Raw genomic sequence first — 16,382 nt, 5'->3', positions numbered from 1 at the left:
ACTGTTTTACCTGCCTCATCCCTCACGGGCTGTCTGGACGGCTGGCCTGGGCTGGGAGGCAAGGCACTAGCCGTGTTCACACATAGTCGGGAAGGACCCGAGTCTTTGCTCGTAGTGTTCACCCGTCACAGGCAGGGGAAATTGCATTTTTGAAAACTATCAAAGAACTAATTACTCATTAACGGTAGCACATCAGAAGAAATGTTTTTATGCCAAAGAGAAGAAAAATGCGTCTAAAAATTCTCTCTAGAAAAGACAGATTTCCCACTGATGTTCCGATGACATGTCTACAGCACGCACCTGTGATTTCCTTCACAGTTTTTAGAATATCCAGTTCCTTCGGATCTAGGGGTGGAGTACGTGTGAAGGAGTCACTGAAACAAGTAACAGAATGGTGAGTGATTAACAGGGTACAAAGCACACTTTGGTTTTCTCTACCTACGCTGGTAACTCAGTCTGGCACTTACCCCTTAAACGCCACCGGGAGGATGTGAAGATCCCCACTGATGGCAGTGCAATTTTTGAAGTGCTTGATGTTTGTAGCGTTTATGGAAAGTGTGTCCTTAAATTCACCAATTCCTATTCCGTTGCAAACTGTGAAGAGAAAGGAGATGTTTATTCCATTCACATGTGTTGAATTAAGCTAGGGTTCCACAGGCAGAGAGCAGGAAAGGAGGTATAGCCGTGAGAACTGTCATCGCCATGCCGTCATTCATTCACTCAACAAACAGTGATGGAGAGCCCGCTAGGTACCCGGAGCCGTGGCGGGGCTTGGGGTTGCAGGGATTAGAGAAGGAGACGCCATTACTGTCCTCCCTGCACTGCGTTCTCCTCATTATTTCCCAGTCTAATGGCTCTTAGCAACGCTATTTCCTGTCCACAACAGTGCCATCCACCCGCTGCTGTGGGTGCTGGTCTCTGCACGGCTCCCACTGCTAGTTCCCTGACTCAGCCTTCACCACCTTTCCATCGTCCTAACCTGGGTGGCAGCTTCGTTTTCTCCTCAAAGAAAAATTACACATAGTTTTTTAAAATTATGAGTAAGATGCATTCATTTAAGAAAATGCTGAGAACAGAATAAAGAGGAACAAAGTTACCAGCAATTCCATTATCTACCGTTAGTATTTCAGAAAATTCCACGGTTATATCACACTAGATACGTAGTTAGTATTTTGTGGGGTTTTTTCCTACTTATTATGCTGTGAACTTTTGTCCTATCATTAAAGACATTCACATACATGACTTTTCATGGCTGCCTGATATTACATCCCAGGAAATACTGTAATAACTTTTATCAGATAATTCACCTGGTTTTCTTCCATGGTGTTTACTTCAGTCAAATGCTTTGATCTGGGTCCTACTGCTACGTCAGTCTCAAATACCCTTTCCTGGACTCCGAGCTCGTTTGTTAATTTATATCCACTCCTGAATTTCCATCTCAAATGTCCTCTATCCTAAACCTGTGGCCTAGTCTCTTCACAGCATCAGGTCACAGAAGAGGAAAGGAAACAGGGGTGGGGCGGGGTACACTGAGAAATGGTTCTTCATTAATGAAGAATACAGAGACAGGACATCCAAATGAAATCCACAATCCTTGACCGGATTCTGGATTGAAAAACAGCTAAATATGACTTACTGGGACAGCAGAGAGAAGTTTAAATTAATACTGTAAAGTAGTATTGAGTCGATGTTCAGCTCGGGATGAGTGTGAAACTGTCCTGCGTTACCTGGGAGAATGTCGCCGTTTGCAGGAAACTAGGCTGACATATGTAAGCGTGAAATGTGATAATACCTGTTATCATCCCATGGTTCAGAAAAGAACCACACATACACGTGGACGCATACACCCATACACATACACACACATATATAAACACAAACTTGGAGAGAGTGAAAGCAATGCGGCAAGATATTAAAAACTGGTGAATTTATTGGAAGGACAGATGGATGTTCATTGTACAATTATTGCCCCATTTCGGGGTGTTTGAAAATGTTCAGAATAAAACATGAAGTGAAGGATAAACAGGGATAAATTGACCAGGGGGATATTCCAAGAACAGGGCACAATATAAAGGAAGGAACAAATTTCTGAGCCTGAAGGAAGAGATTTACTCAAATCTGTGCTAAGTGAAGGCTGAGGGGTCTGGTGGGGCCCAGAGAACCCAGCGTCAGACCAGAGGAAAGCCTAACCCAAGAAGGCCGAGGCGCCTACCTTTGCGACAGGGCCCTTCGCACTTTTTACATTTGCGGACCCCATCTTCCTCCACCTCGTAGCTGTCAGTACTGCAGGCACGGACGCACGACCCGTGATCTGTCACCACGTAGTTCCCTGGGGGAGAGACAACAAAAGGAAGGTGGTGAAAGCAGTACCAGGTGTGGCTGGTGCTCATGTCCTGTAACGGGGCTGATGAAAAGGGCCCATGAGTCTCTGGCTTTGTTTATTTCAAGGACAAAGAACGAAAGGCTGAAAATTGAAAAGGATTTGAGTTCAAGAGTTTTCATAGCTTTCCAGACCATGATATGGAGGAACAAAGATATTTCATCACAGGCGGGAAACAGATGCGCAAGAGACGAAAAAAGCATCGTACCCGCTCCCAAGTTTGAAACACTTCTTTGCAGCTCACGTTTTCCTGTAAGGTTTACCTTCAGGACTTACGGTTAAAGCTTGGATGTTTATTAAAAACACTGTGTTTCCCCCAAAATAAGACCTAGCCGGACAATCAGCTCTAATGGAGCAAAAGTTAATATAAGACCAGGTATTATTTTACTATAAGACCCAGTCTTGTATAATATAACATAACATAACATAACATAACGTAACGTAACGTAACGTAACGTAACGTAACGTAACGTAACGTAACGTAACGTAACGTAACGTAGCGTAGCGTAGCGTAGCGTAGCGTAGCGTAGCGTAGCATAGCATAGCATAGCATAACATAACATAACATAACATAGCATAATAATATAATAATACCAGATCTTATTTAATTTTTGCTCCAAAAGACGCATTACAGCTGATGGCCCAGATAGGTCTTATTTTTGGGGAAACCAGTACATGAACCTAAACAAAGACACTCTTCGACCCATGCAGGGACATTTCAGGTTGCATTTAATTTCTGGGGCTGACACCTCACTTGCGTGGTCCCCTCCCGCCTGGTGGACCACCTGGTTTTGTGTCAAGCCTCCCCTCACTCTTGAACTAATTTGTGTTAATATTAACACAAACATTAACATTCTTCAGCAGGTGTCTATGCTCCTGTTTTGACCACCTCAAGTAGATCTTCAAACATAGTCCCCGGCCATTGTCTTCTGTGAGTTGTTTGCTTTAGCTCTCTTAGGCTCTAAGTGTTCTCCTGTGGATTTCAAAACTCCACGTATTAAGCACTCTCTCAGAGATTATATCTATGTCATAACTGTGATAGTTTTTCTTTACCTTAGCTTGTCATTTACCTTACAATGGCTTATTATTAGATCTCTGTGTTATTTTTTCTGTACAGAATTTTAAGATTTTCATCCCCACACATCTGCTAAGGCAAATCACCCCTCGTAATTGCTCTTAGAATTTTTTTCTTAATCTCCCATCCTAGAAATCAAGATGGGTTTCTTTAATTAGACAACACTATGCCTTCTCTATTAGGAAATAATTCATGTCGCCATTTCCATAAACACAGTAGCCGCCAATAGACTGCAAATACAAAGGCGCAAAACACAGCCCAAAGAATTAAAACAACAAACAAAACTCCCCTGTAGGGCACAACTTTCACCAGAATTGCAACCACTAAACAAGGCATGTCTTGTGACATACTCTCTAATTTAGGTCTATTAAATACCTGCTTGGTACAAGAGCCAAACAGTGAAAGGGTCCAATGGCCATGGTATGTGTGCCAATGAGACGGCTGAATATTCTAGACTAACACAGCAGGACCTCAGTTCTGGGGGCTGTACAACAGGTGTGTTTCCTGTCCTGGCCACCATCGCAAGAGAAATGCTAATGAACAAAAGACAGCAGCCATCACCTGTCACCTGGGGCAGCGACCTACCCCTCACATGCACTCGGATAGGATAGGCCCCTAGTTATATGCCTGACAATGAGGCAAACACACCGACACAAAGACTACCGGAGACATGGCCTCATGGATTCCAGGAGACAAAACAGGAAACCGATGCCTGATAAATAAAGGGTTTCCTATAAGATGCACTCACGGGGGCATTTCTTCACACAGGTGGCGCCAAAGCTGTATTTTCCCTCTGAGTTGACGTCCATCTGGTAGGTGGTGGGGTTGTAGAGCATAAGTGGTGGGCAAGTGTCCTTGCACGTGGCTTCATCTCGGAACCTGCGGCAGACCTGTGTAAGAAAGAATATGAACGGGAACACTTTAAAATGGAATCAGAGCTGCCACCCAGAGAACTGCCCTGCACGTCTCATGCCTCAAACCTTCAGGATGTTAAAACGGGGCAAAATAACCTCTGACTGGCCCGAAAGCAACATTGTGCCCCAAAGAACTGTTTGCAAAAAAAAAAAAAAATAGATATTGTAACTACTGGGCTGAAAATGAAAAACGCTGTTTAGAATGAGTGTCACTATGTTGTTATCTGCACCAATAGAAATCCTTCCTTCCGTGAATGCAACTGCCCCCCTTCCCTTTCTCATGAATATCCCTCGCCTTTGTCTCCTAATTGGGACACCGTTTGGGCTCCTGCCTGAATCATGCGTCCCCAATAGCTGTTCTTTCTTTTGATCGCAAATAAATGCTTGTTGCCTCTTATTTGGAAAAACCTTTGATGTTTAGTGTAACACCTGTCACAGGAGGGGCGACATGTGCTGGTCAAGCTGATCAGGGACACTCAGCACTGTTCTGATTCCGTCAGAAAGCTCAGGTGACAGTTCTTAAAGCTCAGATGTTCGGGTAGAGCTGGAAAATCTACCAAAGTACTGTCAATACAGTTGAAAGTCCTTTCTCTTTAAGCATGTTTTTTCCTAAATATACTCTCCCAGCTATGATACTCTGGATTATGATGATACAAAAATACATCTCTTTCTTAACTGACAAAATGAAAGGAGTTCTTACACTAGGGTGGTAACTATGGAGGGACATTATTTTTAAACTCCATTTACACTGGGTTCCTTTACAAAGAACGCTGGAGGATACGTTTTAGAATTGATTGCCAGACAGCAGAAAACCTTGCGGAGGAAGGGTGGCATGCACAAAGGAGCAGACCAAAGACAGTGGTGGCTGGAAGAATTGCATGCCATATTTCCCCTCAAGCTGCACCTTACAATCAGCCCAGATCAGCTGAGTCAAAATCCTGGGCCAGGTGCAGCCTTTGGAATTTAAAAACCTCCCCGTCTCTGAAACTAGTCTTTTGGCTTCCACCTCAGGTGGGCCTCCTTGTCTCGTCACACTCGGCCCTGCCTCCAGGACTCACATATGCCAGCCCTGGAGTCTCCAGGACTGCTCACAATCAAGGTGCAGCCTACGTGTGGCATCCACAGCCCACGTGGTGAGCAAGGCTTTTTCTGCAGAAACAGGACAAAAGCGAGTACTTCATGACCCTTTGGGGGGCAGGGGAGCAGGCAGGAGGCATCTGGGCTGTGGTAGAAAGAGCAGAAGTGGTGCATGAGGTCCAAACGGAGTCCCAGCCGTGCCACTCAAGATCTGTGTGGTGCTGGGCGGGTCTCTTAACATCTCTGTGTATATCTCAGGGGCCTTTACGGTGTCAACTCCCTAGGTTTGTAGTGAGAATTAAATGAAACCACAAATGGTGTGATGATGTAGCTACTGCCAACATCCCTGACAAGCGGCTCGTATTTATGCTCATTCTATGCCCAGGGCCTAGTTAGGAATGCCACACACGTTATTCCATTTAGACCACTTAACAGACAGGTACTCCATTATCCACCATTGTCAGAGGAGGAAACCGAGGCACAGAGCGGTCCCAGAATTTGCCGAAGGTCACAAAGTAAGTGGTGGAGGCAGGACAATAAAAGGTGCTTTGTTACCTGGCAAAGGACAACATCCTTGCTGCTGCTACTGCAAACGCTAATCGATACATTGCAACCACAGGGAGCTCCTCTGGACCCTGGGGCAGAGAAGCCCCGTACAGTGGTGGTTGGGGTCAGCGCCCAGCGCCTGCAGGCCCCACACCATGGAGTGGAGGCTGCGGGAAGCGGGTCTTACCAGGCAGTCGCTCTCCCGGGGCCCCGTGCAGCCGGCTGCACACTGGTTGTGGCAGCAGTCGCTGGGAGACTTGCCACGACAGCGTCCTGAACACTGCTGGGCACAGATGAGTTTGGTCACTGCAAAGGAGCAAAGGTCACTTGTGAGCTGAAGAGTGGGGACAATGGAAACGTCATCCCCGGGGACCTTGCAAAGCACTTGCAAACAGTGGATGAAAAAGTGAACAGAAGGATGGATTTAGTGATTCTGAGGCTTGTGAAAGTCCCGAAACGTCACATTCTGCCAGATTCAATCGAATCATGATTTTTCTTTATCGCGCCTCTGTTTTTTTCCCCCCCTATTTATTTTTAATCACTTAGGAGCACTGAGTAGATCAAGCCTAGACTTTCCGGCCGGCTAAATATTAGATACTGGTTAGAACTGAGTTCTGGGGTAACACAGAAAGCACATACGAACAGCAGAAATGCACGCCGGGAAGTAGTGTTTAAAGGGACGTCACAGTCATGTCACATAACAGATGATCTGTTAAGGACAGACGGTCAGCTTTTAAGCTGACGTGTCCCCAGATTCCTTGGCCATCCATGCTCCTACACTAGGATTCCTGAAGGAAAAAAAAAAAAAAACCCTCTTGAAAAAAGTGACTTATGCTTCTATGTAGCTGGGTATCAAAGGTGGGGAAGGGTGAGGAAACAAGACGTACAGTGACTCAGGTAACACAGACCAGTCTTCCATTTCCAGGAAAATCTGCCAAACAATGTTCAGAGAATGACTGGTAATGGGTCGCTGGCTTTCACTTACTGATGACAGGCTGAAGTGCCCCAAATAGCCCACACTGGATTAACCGCTGGCAGGGAGATTTGCAGGACTGTCATTCACAGGACAGACAGCTAACATCCAGCCTTACAGTCAAGAATGCTTTTTGGAGTCTTCAAAGGGAAAACCAACATAAGCAGCTAAGTGTAAGGGGGAGGAGGTGGCCACAGATTTATCTGAAACTCTGCTCACTGACTTACGTTTCTGACAGTTTTCCTTTCCCGCTCCCCAGCAGCTTCCATTGGGACAACTTGGGTCACACTTTTGGCCTAAAATATAAGAGTAATAGTTAAATTCATTATCTTAGTGAAAGGGAACAAATGACAAGAAACTAATGGCCCCCTTTCTAAGACCCTAAGCAAAGTAACATTTTAGGAACGAGGAATAGCTTTCTAATGTCTTATTCTCTGTTTGTTCAGCTGGTTGGTTTGTAAGATGATTTAAAAGCCTCTCATAAGAAAAAAAAAGACGAACCACGAACTGCTTTTATTTACATTTCAGCTGTGGAAACTGAGGCAGTGATGATGGACTTGTCACAGGCCACAAAAACTGAGATTTTACTGAACTCAAGGGTTCAGGTTTCAAACCTGCTCAGGCCTGGTGAATTTTCCAGCATCTCCCACAATAATATTGAGTATCTAACCTGGAGGGGTAGGCATGCACCCGCTACACTTTTGCTATGTCCCATCGTGAGTGACTGGATGGGTGAGTCGTCCTGCGGAGATGGGCTCCTGCAACTATAAACTCCTGGACTCTAGCCAGAGAGAGGCACAGATGCGGCACAAAGGGGGAAATGTCCACAGGGTGTACATGTTGTTGATTATCTAAAACCTCAGCTATTAATTTGCAAGTTACTGTCTGAAAATATTGATCAATTTTTGCAGTTTTTATAAATGATGGTCAACTACAAATTACAGCTACAACAGCATTTAATCTCATTAGTTGCATTTAGTTTTTATTGACATCGAGAAATCTGAGGACCAAAGTGTTCTATTGGTAGGTAGAGATCAGGCTGACCACCAAATTTGCTAAAAAGCGAGCAGCCTTGCCACTATCTCTCACCGCAAAGACACAATAACCTGAGGAAGTTGATCTGTGTCCCCAAGTCTCCCCCAATCAGAAGAATTTAGTCTCTGGAAGAATGTATAATAGATGTCAAGTGCAAGAGCTGATGATACACCGAGTGATTGTCAGACCAGGACACCCCGTGAATATGACAGGCAGCTTTGACAACCACCACCAGGGGTGGAGGGCGTGAATGTGAGGCTGATGAAAGACGGCGAGGCTGAAGCCTGAATTGATGAGACTGTACGTTGCAAAGGAAGGGAGACCAGAGAGAAAGGGACAGAGAGGAAAGAGCAAAAGTCATACATAGAAATGTTCAAAGTGATGTGTCTGTATAGAGCTGTCACGTTATTTTTACATGTTACCTATACTTCCCCATATTTTTCAAATTTCTATTACAGGCACGTGAGAAGCTTATAAAAGGAAAAGACTTAAAAATGCTTAATGGCACCTTTGTGTCACAGAGGAAAACATTTGCCAACCAGTGAATTCAAGGTCTGCCTATAACTCCGCCTTCAGCAGGTCTCCTCTAGTGGGCAGATCCTTTGTTTACTATTCTTTGTTTTAGATTAATGTGCCCTCTGTAACTTGGCCTTCTCTCCTGCCACCCCACCACTCTACAGCTCCGCCCCCAGCCCAGGAGCTGGAGGCAGCAGGGAGGCTTGTGGAATACTTACAGCTGTCCAGTTGGTTCTGAAAGTCCATCGACATATTGCTCAGAAAACTGCTGTCGACAATGTCCGACCACTGGATGGTGTCCATGTTGCAGAGGACAGGATTGTTGTTGAATCGCACGGCGCCCTGCAGGATTTCTGTGTGAGGAAGGAACCCGAGTGAGCACAACTGCTGTCCCTTCCAAGCTCTCGAGAAGCAGGCATGCATTTCTTTACATGTCGAACTCAGCTAAAAAGGTGCGAGTGTACAAGCGAGACCCCCCACAGAACTTCTGTGGGGCAGATGGAACATGAGATGAGGGTAGTGCCGTGGAGGAGTTCAGTTCTCCCCTGCATTGGGCCTTTGAACAAACAAATGACCAGAATGTAGAAATACAGGGAGAAAGGAAGGTAAACGCTTGAGTCGGGGGACACGGCATTCAGTGAGTTTGTGTTTCCTGGGAGGCTGATCCAGGCTGCACTGGAATGACCATATGATGTCGATATCTGCAGGGGCCGATGGGGCAGGAAGGGTGGAGGCCATCACTAGCATGGTGGGCTGGCAATGCCAGGAGACGGTGCTAATGCTGGGAGGGGTATGCAAGTGATGTGTGGCAAGAAGGATCTGTATGTGTGATGAAGAGATAGGGCAGACACAGGAATGCAAAGGACATGGAAGACAGAACGATTGTTTCAAAGGAACAAGTGATAGGACATGAAAAATCAAGGGTGATAAAAAACAAAAGATATCAAGCCGGAGAAAAGGGAGAGCATTGTATCAATGACGTGAAATGTAACTTTTACTGAATGACTTAGATGCACAAAATACTGTAGCAAGTTCTGTGTGGGGTCTGCAAACAGGAATCAGACAAGTTGGCTTCTAAGACCGGACATGCATGGGGAGACAGCAAGAACAGACAGTGACCGAGCTCATGCCCACAGAAGGCCACGGTACACAGTGGGGTGAGGTACTGAGCTGGTTGATTTATACGCATTATCTGTGTTAATCCTTGCAATGGTCCTACGACTGTCTGTAATTTAAAGACAGATACATAAATAGTGCCCACCAATCCGCAGGCAAGGAATGCATGTGCCACATGCACACAAAGCACCAACGTGGAAAATGAACGGTTCTCTGCAGGGAGATCTCTGAGGCTGCTGGAAAGAATGACATTTCCCGGGAGGCTGACAGGAGCTGCCTGTAGAGGGAAATGCAGGGAGGGTACCGGGGCCTTGAGGAAGCCAGAGTCAGGGCAGAGGCACAGATGCTGGAATGGTGGGCAGGTTCTTCAGTGCATGGTGTAGAATAAAGGAATCACAGAGGCAGGCTGGGAGGTCAGAAAGGGCTGAACTGTGGAGCTTTGGATGTGAAGTCAGAGATGACTGCAGGATAATCAAGTGACAATATTCACTTGGGACGGAGCCACTGTCAAGTGGATGAGACTCTGACAGAGAGGTCAGAACTGGAAATACAGAATAGGGATGTCAAGACTGCTGTGACAATTAGGACAACGGACCAAGATACCAAGAAAGGCAGTGTAGGAGGAAGGTTGAGGTGGGGCTTTACAGAGCACCTGCCTTCGGCACTTGTGAAAAGGAAAGGTGCTGGAGGATGCAGGTACCCCCACCTGGCAGCTCAGAAGAGAAAGAGGTAATCCAGAGGCAGCCATCCTTTAATTTTTACTTTCAACACTTAATGACTGCTCACTTTGTGACAGGCACTGGGTTAATTATCAATAACAGTATGTAACTAATATTAAATAATCTACATAAAAGAATTATTTAATAACATTATTTTTAATTTATACAACCCCCTACCAACAACAGAAATAGGTCCTACGTGCCTTATCTACAGTAATTCAGAATTGCACAGCACACGGGAACGGTGAGGGATCTGAGGACAGAGATTTACTTTTCTAACTAGTTTGGGGCCTTTGGAAGGTTCCGTTGCCACCATTTCTTTATTTGTAAAATGGCACAGTGTCACACCTGCTTCACAGGAAGGTTGTGGCATTAAATGAAGTGACCCATTTAACATGCCTGGCACTGCACTGTCCATAGAGCGAGGGCACAGTCACTTTTATCTTCAATTAAAAAAAAAAAATCAACTTCCTATCTCTTTTATCATCTTCCATATTTCCTTCCACACGACTCTCACACGTGTTCTAGTCACAAGAATTCAATTCAAACTCTCCTGTAATGCCTTCCCTCTTCTTACTCTGAACATGGTTTCAAACAGGAGTTGATTTTTAATGTATGTCCCTTACACCTGAGGTCAGATAATAAGACTGGTAGTTGATTCACTCCCTAGACACCCAAAGTCTGCTTTCCAGTCCAGGTTGTCTGGTCATACTCTCTTTTTCCCAGAACCTTTCTCATTTCCTACTAACTCACTGGATATTTTTCTGTGAACACCGGAGAACCAGTACCTGGCTTACGTCTTCCCTTCCCATCTCATTGTTTTCCATCTTTTTGGGAACTTCCACGTGCTGTATCTTGCACGTGGCTGGCACGCAATACATTTGTACTTAATGAGTAAAAGTCTTCTCTGAGTGGAATTAAGAAAAGTGACAGGTTCGCTGAATCTCAACCAACTGGCTGTCTGCGTTTACACATTCACAGCCCCCCGTGCCCCGGCCTCTCACCCTGTAAGTTTCTCATGGGCAGCTCCCTCAGTCCTGTTTTGTTTGCACCGTAGTTGGATAAGACTGATAAGGCATGGGTGTTTTCAAAGAGCACATTTCCTCGGATGATCTGCAGGTTTTCCAAAGGAATCCTCTCCACTACGTTGAGGGCAATGAGGACGTAGCCGGCAACCTCCTGGATGGTCTAGGAGACAAAACGTGAACATGTTATTTCTCTTTTGAGGACCTTGGGAAGGCAAGGTCTAAAACGGGTCCAGAGAGCCCAGGACACCTAACTGAACCACGCACTCGAGTGACTGACAAACGTGAAGCACGCAGATGGTTACAGCTGAGGGCACGGGAGGTGATGGGATTCATGGCGATTCCTGCGCTTGTGTCTCTCCAGCCTGCTGGCGGTAACGAAGGGCAATGAGCCTATTTAGGAACGCTGTGACTCGTTTTGCCTGGCGGTCAACACACGCAGATGGAAATGCAAATGCTTTATTAATTTATTTTGTATCTCTCTTGCCTGCTTTCTCACTGAAACACACACACACACCACACACACACGCACACACACCAGAGGTGGGCCAATCCAATCCGAAGTTCAACTACCATCAAACTCTGAGGGCTTCAGAGCTGGCTAGAGCCTACTGCAAATATTCTGGAATTTTGTGAACTGGTTGTTAAACTCCTTGTAGCTGGAAATCAACGATGGTGAGAGTATTTACACCAAGGAAATGGGCAGATGCTACAAAGCAGAGCTTTTACAAAATGTAGAGCCAGTATTCCAGGATACCACAGCTGAAGCAATGGTGAAATGATTCATATCAGTGTCTATGATGATAGTGGAAGGCCAGTCTAGCCTGTTTCTCTTTGATATTCTTTTATAACTTGACACTATCTGGGAAAGTGGCGTTCTTATAAACTTGCTTCTGTGGTTCCCTAGGACTTGAATTGCCACAGCAAAAGCAAATACACATCCACAGAAAGTCTACCAAGGCCTTTATTTACTTATATTTACTTCTATTATGTTTGGGTAAGACAATCACATTCATTGAACTAACCTTTAAGAAGGAAAGGTCATAATTCCTTTGCATGTAGGTAATTTCCAAGTTTCCGAGGACCACCTCACAGTTATTCAGCATCCTTTGGAGGCTCAGGAAGTGGTCTTCATAAGTGCCCAGCTGGGTAAGCTTGTTATTTGTACCTTGACAAACTGGAAAAAAAGAGAGAGAGAGATCACATGAAATGCCAAGTAAAGTGGCAAAACTAAAACAAAACAATATTCACAAACTTCAACTAACTTGGTGTGCTTCAGCGACTTACAATGTTAAATCTGGTCAAAGGTAATTTAAGGCAAACGTGACAAAAAAATGACTCAGTGTCTATAAGGTGCAGTTCATCCCTGCAGTGCATCGACTTGTTTAAAAATGTTAAAGAATCAAAGGGAAACAGATGGAAGTCTATGACAATCTTTAAGATAAAATAGTCTGTAAGAGCTTTAGTAGGCAAAAAACACACATCACGAGGCACATAAATAATATAATTACAATGTTGAGTTAATAACTATGTAATAAACTTTTTACTTTGCAAACAGACAGCATGTCACGTGTGTGTCTAAAGAATATTTATGAACGCAATACACACTAGGCAATATATTCTGACCACATTGTACAACCTAAAATCAATGACGAGAAGGTAAATTAGAACCCAGCTGGCTGGAGATTAAAAATATTCTTCTAAACGAGTGCCTCAAAGAATAAACCAAAGGTCTAATTATATAAGATCTAGCAAATAGCAAAATGAAAACGTACATTTAAAAACACGCTCAGCAACTGAGAAACCACCGCGTCCTCCTGTGTGTCCACACTCTGTGCAAAGCCACCCCACACAGGTGGAGTTTCAATTGCTTTGCGTCCCCTGCCAGTACACAACCTGAGCATACTCAACTCCCTAATGTTCTAAGGTAGCAAACTCAATCCAAAAAAAAAAACTAAATTAGGGGACAAAGGTAGACTCTGGAAATACCCTTGGTAGCAGTCTGTTTTAAAAGCCAAGGATTATAATAAAGTCATATTTACAGACCCAGCTCTTTAAAGGCATGTTTAGGCAGGCATAACAAAACAAAGAGGTTTGGGGCTTTTGAAGCAGGGAGCTTGTTAAGGGACTATACTTTGAACCAAAATTATCATCAGAGTGAAGAAATATGGCCTCTGGCTTTGGAGGTGAAATTCAGAACTGGCCGGGTCCTTCCGTCTGCACAACTGCAATCAGTAAGCAGGTGGCTGGGCACACAGACAAGGCCAAAGTCAACAGGCAGGTACTTTCTTCGGGAACTCTTTCTACTTTACGTTGCTGTGATATAGACTCCTTTGTTCTCCCTCTATGGAAATTGTTCTGAAGAGCGTCATCTGACGATCGGCCCTTGTCTTTCGGTGTCACAGCAGAGAGCACACATTCAGACACCACATAACCAACGCAAAGCATTCACACCAGCATTAGATATGAAGCAATCTTCATCTCCTCTTTGATTCTATGGGGATTTCCCTCTTCTCCCGTTTTGTGGTCTCATTCAAATTCGATGGCAGAGAGAACTGTCACATGGGAACTAGGAGAGTAGACAAGTCTCTATCTACTGGCCCCAAGGGCAGCATGGTTGATTCCATAATTCTTCCAAGCGTAACACTGGGCTGACCTAACACCTCTGGGCTGTTTTCTCCCAGGACCATGGGCTGCTTTGATGGCAGCCTCAAGTGGGAACAGTTGTACACAGTTGGCGGCAACGCATGCCGATGGGGCCAGGTTGGTTTCCCAATCCTCAGGTCCTTAAGGGTGCCACCGATATGGGCACAGGGTTTTGTCAATAGCGCATAACCTTTCAGTTGGCACACCTTGGAACACAAACTGCTTTCCTCGCTGACAGACCATGGTCTCTAAATTTCAGCCTAACGGATTGGCTGCGGTGGAGGTAGCCACACGTACAGGTGGACCTTTGCTCCAGCCAGGTGAACAGGGCCAACTAGAACTTAGGGCTGCAGCACACTTCAGTATACAGAGGGGTGGGAACAGTAACAGTGGCCTTCATTTTAAATGATCAAGGATATCAGCTTGTAAGTCTCTCCCAGCTGAACCAAAGCATTTGTATTATTAAACCTGTGAGAAAAGAACCTGTGTCAGTGGAAAAGGAACAGGTGCCATGTAAGTTTAGCCATTTCATCATAGAAAAAATAATTTCAAAAAGACTGTACTTGTGCTTTCATTCATTCATTCAAAAAGTGATTGGCTCCACCTCGTGCAAATCTAAAGACAAATTCAACGGAATCAAGAGCAGCAGGCCCGGGGACGCGAGCCTGACAAAGCCCTTAGCGTTTTGTCCTCAGATTTTATTGTGAAGACTCCTAAGGGTATAGAAAAGCTCAGAGAACGGTCTGCTGAACACCCTTATAGATCAGCATTTTGCTGTTTGTTTTGTCTTGTTTTTGATGCATTTTACAGGAAGGTACAGACATCAGTACACTTTACCCAGGCATGCCTCTGATTACAGTTCAATATTAGTTTAGGGTTGTTGAGGTAACATGCACAAACTGAGATAATCAAGTTTGCACAAATGCACACACCCACGTAGCCTGCACGCCTCGCACGATACAGGAGACCGTCACCCTCGGAAGCTCCTCACGTCCCTCCCCAGGCCACGCCCACCCCCACACCATGGCCCAGAGCTGACTGGTTTCCACTTAGAACAGACGAGCCTGTTTTAGGATTTCATGTGGATGGGATCACGCGGCATTGCCCTTCTGCATAAGTCCAGCTTCACAGAGCAGTGGTTTTGAGACTCATCCGTGTTGACATGTTGCACTCAAGCTTTTAGTGAAGATTCAGGCAAGCGTTTTGTGGGAAGTTACCTGCGTAATATCCTGGGACATCTAGGGCTGATCTATGGCCTGGTTATTCTTTTTCTCAAGAACACCCCAGTTTATCTTGACTGAAAAGAAAAACAATCTGCCTCCTTTAAGTCTTGAAGTGCCCTTGTTTTTACGGGGTAGGGCTGTCCTGTGTCAGGATGGGGTATACACCTCTCTGCCCACAAGCCTGGGCAGATCTGAAATGCAGATTAAGGTGCAGCGTGAAAAGACGTTGCTCCAGATTTCCCCCAAATCCACTTACACGCTTTTCGGAATTGCCTGAGTAAATTTATAATTGTTTTAATTTGTTGTTTTCTCAAACTACACATTAACGGTTACCAAAGTAGTCAGGCCCTGTGACTGTCTCCCCTTGGCCCCCGAAGCTGTCTCGGGCCATTTTTATCCTTGCCCCATTTTCTGCAGAGCACCTCGGTTTGACGCAGAAATCACACCCCACAGCAGCTGTCTCCTCTCAGCCCCCCTCACTGTCCCAGCCACACCCCGTTTCTCTCCAGCAAGCGCAGTGGTGCCCACTTCAGGGATGGCCCATCGAACAGCAGGGACGCTCTTCCATTTCTCCCAGATCTTTGCGTCTTTGTATCCCTTTTATACTGAGATCCCAACTCAAAGGGCACCCCCACAGAACGGCCCGTTCAGGAACCAGATTAGCTTAAGTAGTTACCATTACATTGTGTCACATTACTCTGCATCTTTTCCTGGTTGGCATTTACCACACTTAGCATAACTACTTGTCTGTGAATATGTAAATGTATATGGTTTATTCATATCTATAGTGGGGAGAGGTGGAATAGACAAACGTATATGTACACACACACGTATCGTTGGACTGACTGCTGTGATGTGTACACACACACATGTCATTGCATTGCTATCAGACATGAAAGCAGTGTTGGCCGAGTCTTGGATGATTTGACATGGGTCTCTGCCTTTCTTGTTCTCCTGTGTCTGATGGAAGAGGTGGCGGGGGCAGGATGTTTCAGAAGTGTGTCAGTCCCTACAACTGTCTGCCTGCTCATTGTAAAATCTTTCTAGTCTGGGTAACATATCTGATTAAGCTTTAAAAGCCAGAGGAGAAGGATTTTCTTTCCACTTTCATGATGAAAGAGTTTAAGAAAATCTCAA

General features: G+C 45.1%; 1 protein-coding gene across 2 annotated transcripts in view; it reads right to left on the bottom strand.

Annotated features, from left to right (window-relative positions):
- Window positions 1-16,382, bottom strand: part of EGFR (epidermal growth factor receptor) — a 158,166-nt gene that overhangs the window by 39,196 nt on the left and 102,588 nt on the right. For both annotated transcript variants that reach the window (XM_019726357.3, XM_019726356.3), the window contains exons 2-10: window positions 12,402-12,553; window positions 11,356-11,539; window positions 8,735-8,869; window positions 7,193-7,261; window positions 6,180-6,298; window positions 4,204-4,345; window positions 2,213-2,329; window positions 468-594; window positions 301-374 (exon numbers count right to left, since the gene is read on the bottom strand). In XM_019726357.3, the coding sequence (XP_019581916.2) occupies window positions 301-374; window positions 468-594; window positions 2,213-2,329; window positions 4,204-4,345; window positions 6,180-6,298; window positions 7,193-7,261; window positions 8,735-8,869; window positions 11,356-11,539; window positions 12,402-12,553 (1,119 nt within the window). The remainder of the gene's footprint in view (window positions 1-300; window positions 375-467; window positions 595-2,212; window positions 2,330-4,203; window positions 4,346-6,179; window positions 6,299-7,192; window positions 7,262-8,734; window positions 8,870-11,355; window positions 11,540-12,401; window positions 12,554-16,382) is intronic.

Source organism: Rhinolophus sinicus, chromosome 4, assembly GCF_057876585.1.
Source record: "Rhinolophus sinicus isolate RSI-liver-muscle chromosome 4, RSI-T2T, whole genome shotgun sequence".
Lineage (NCBI taxonomy): Eukaryota > Metazoa > Chordata > Mammalia > Chiroptera > Rhinolophidae > Rhinolophus > Rhinolophus sinicus.
The sequence above is the reverse complement of the archived record's forward strand: the minus strand, read 5'-3'. Positions and strand labels throughout refer to the sequence as shown.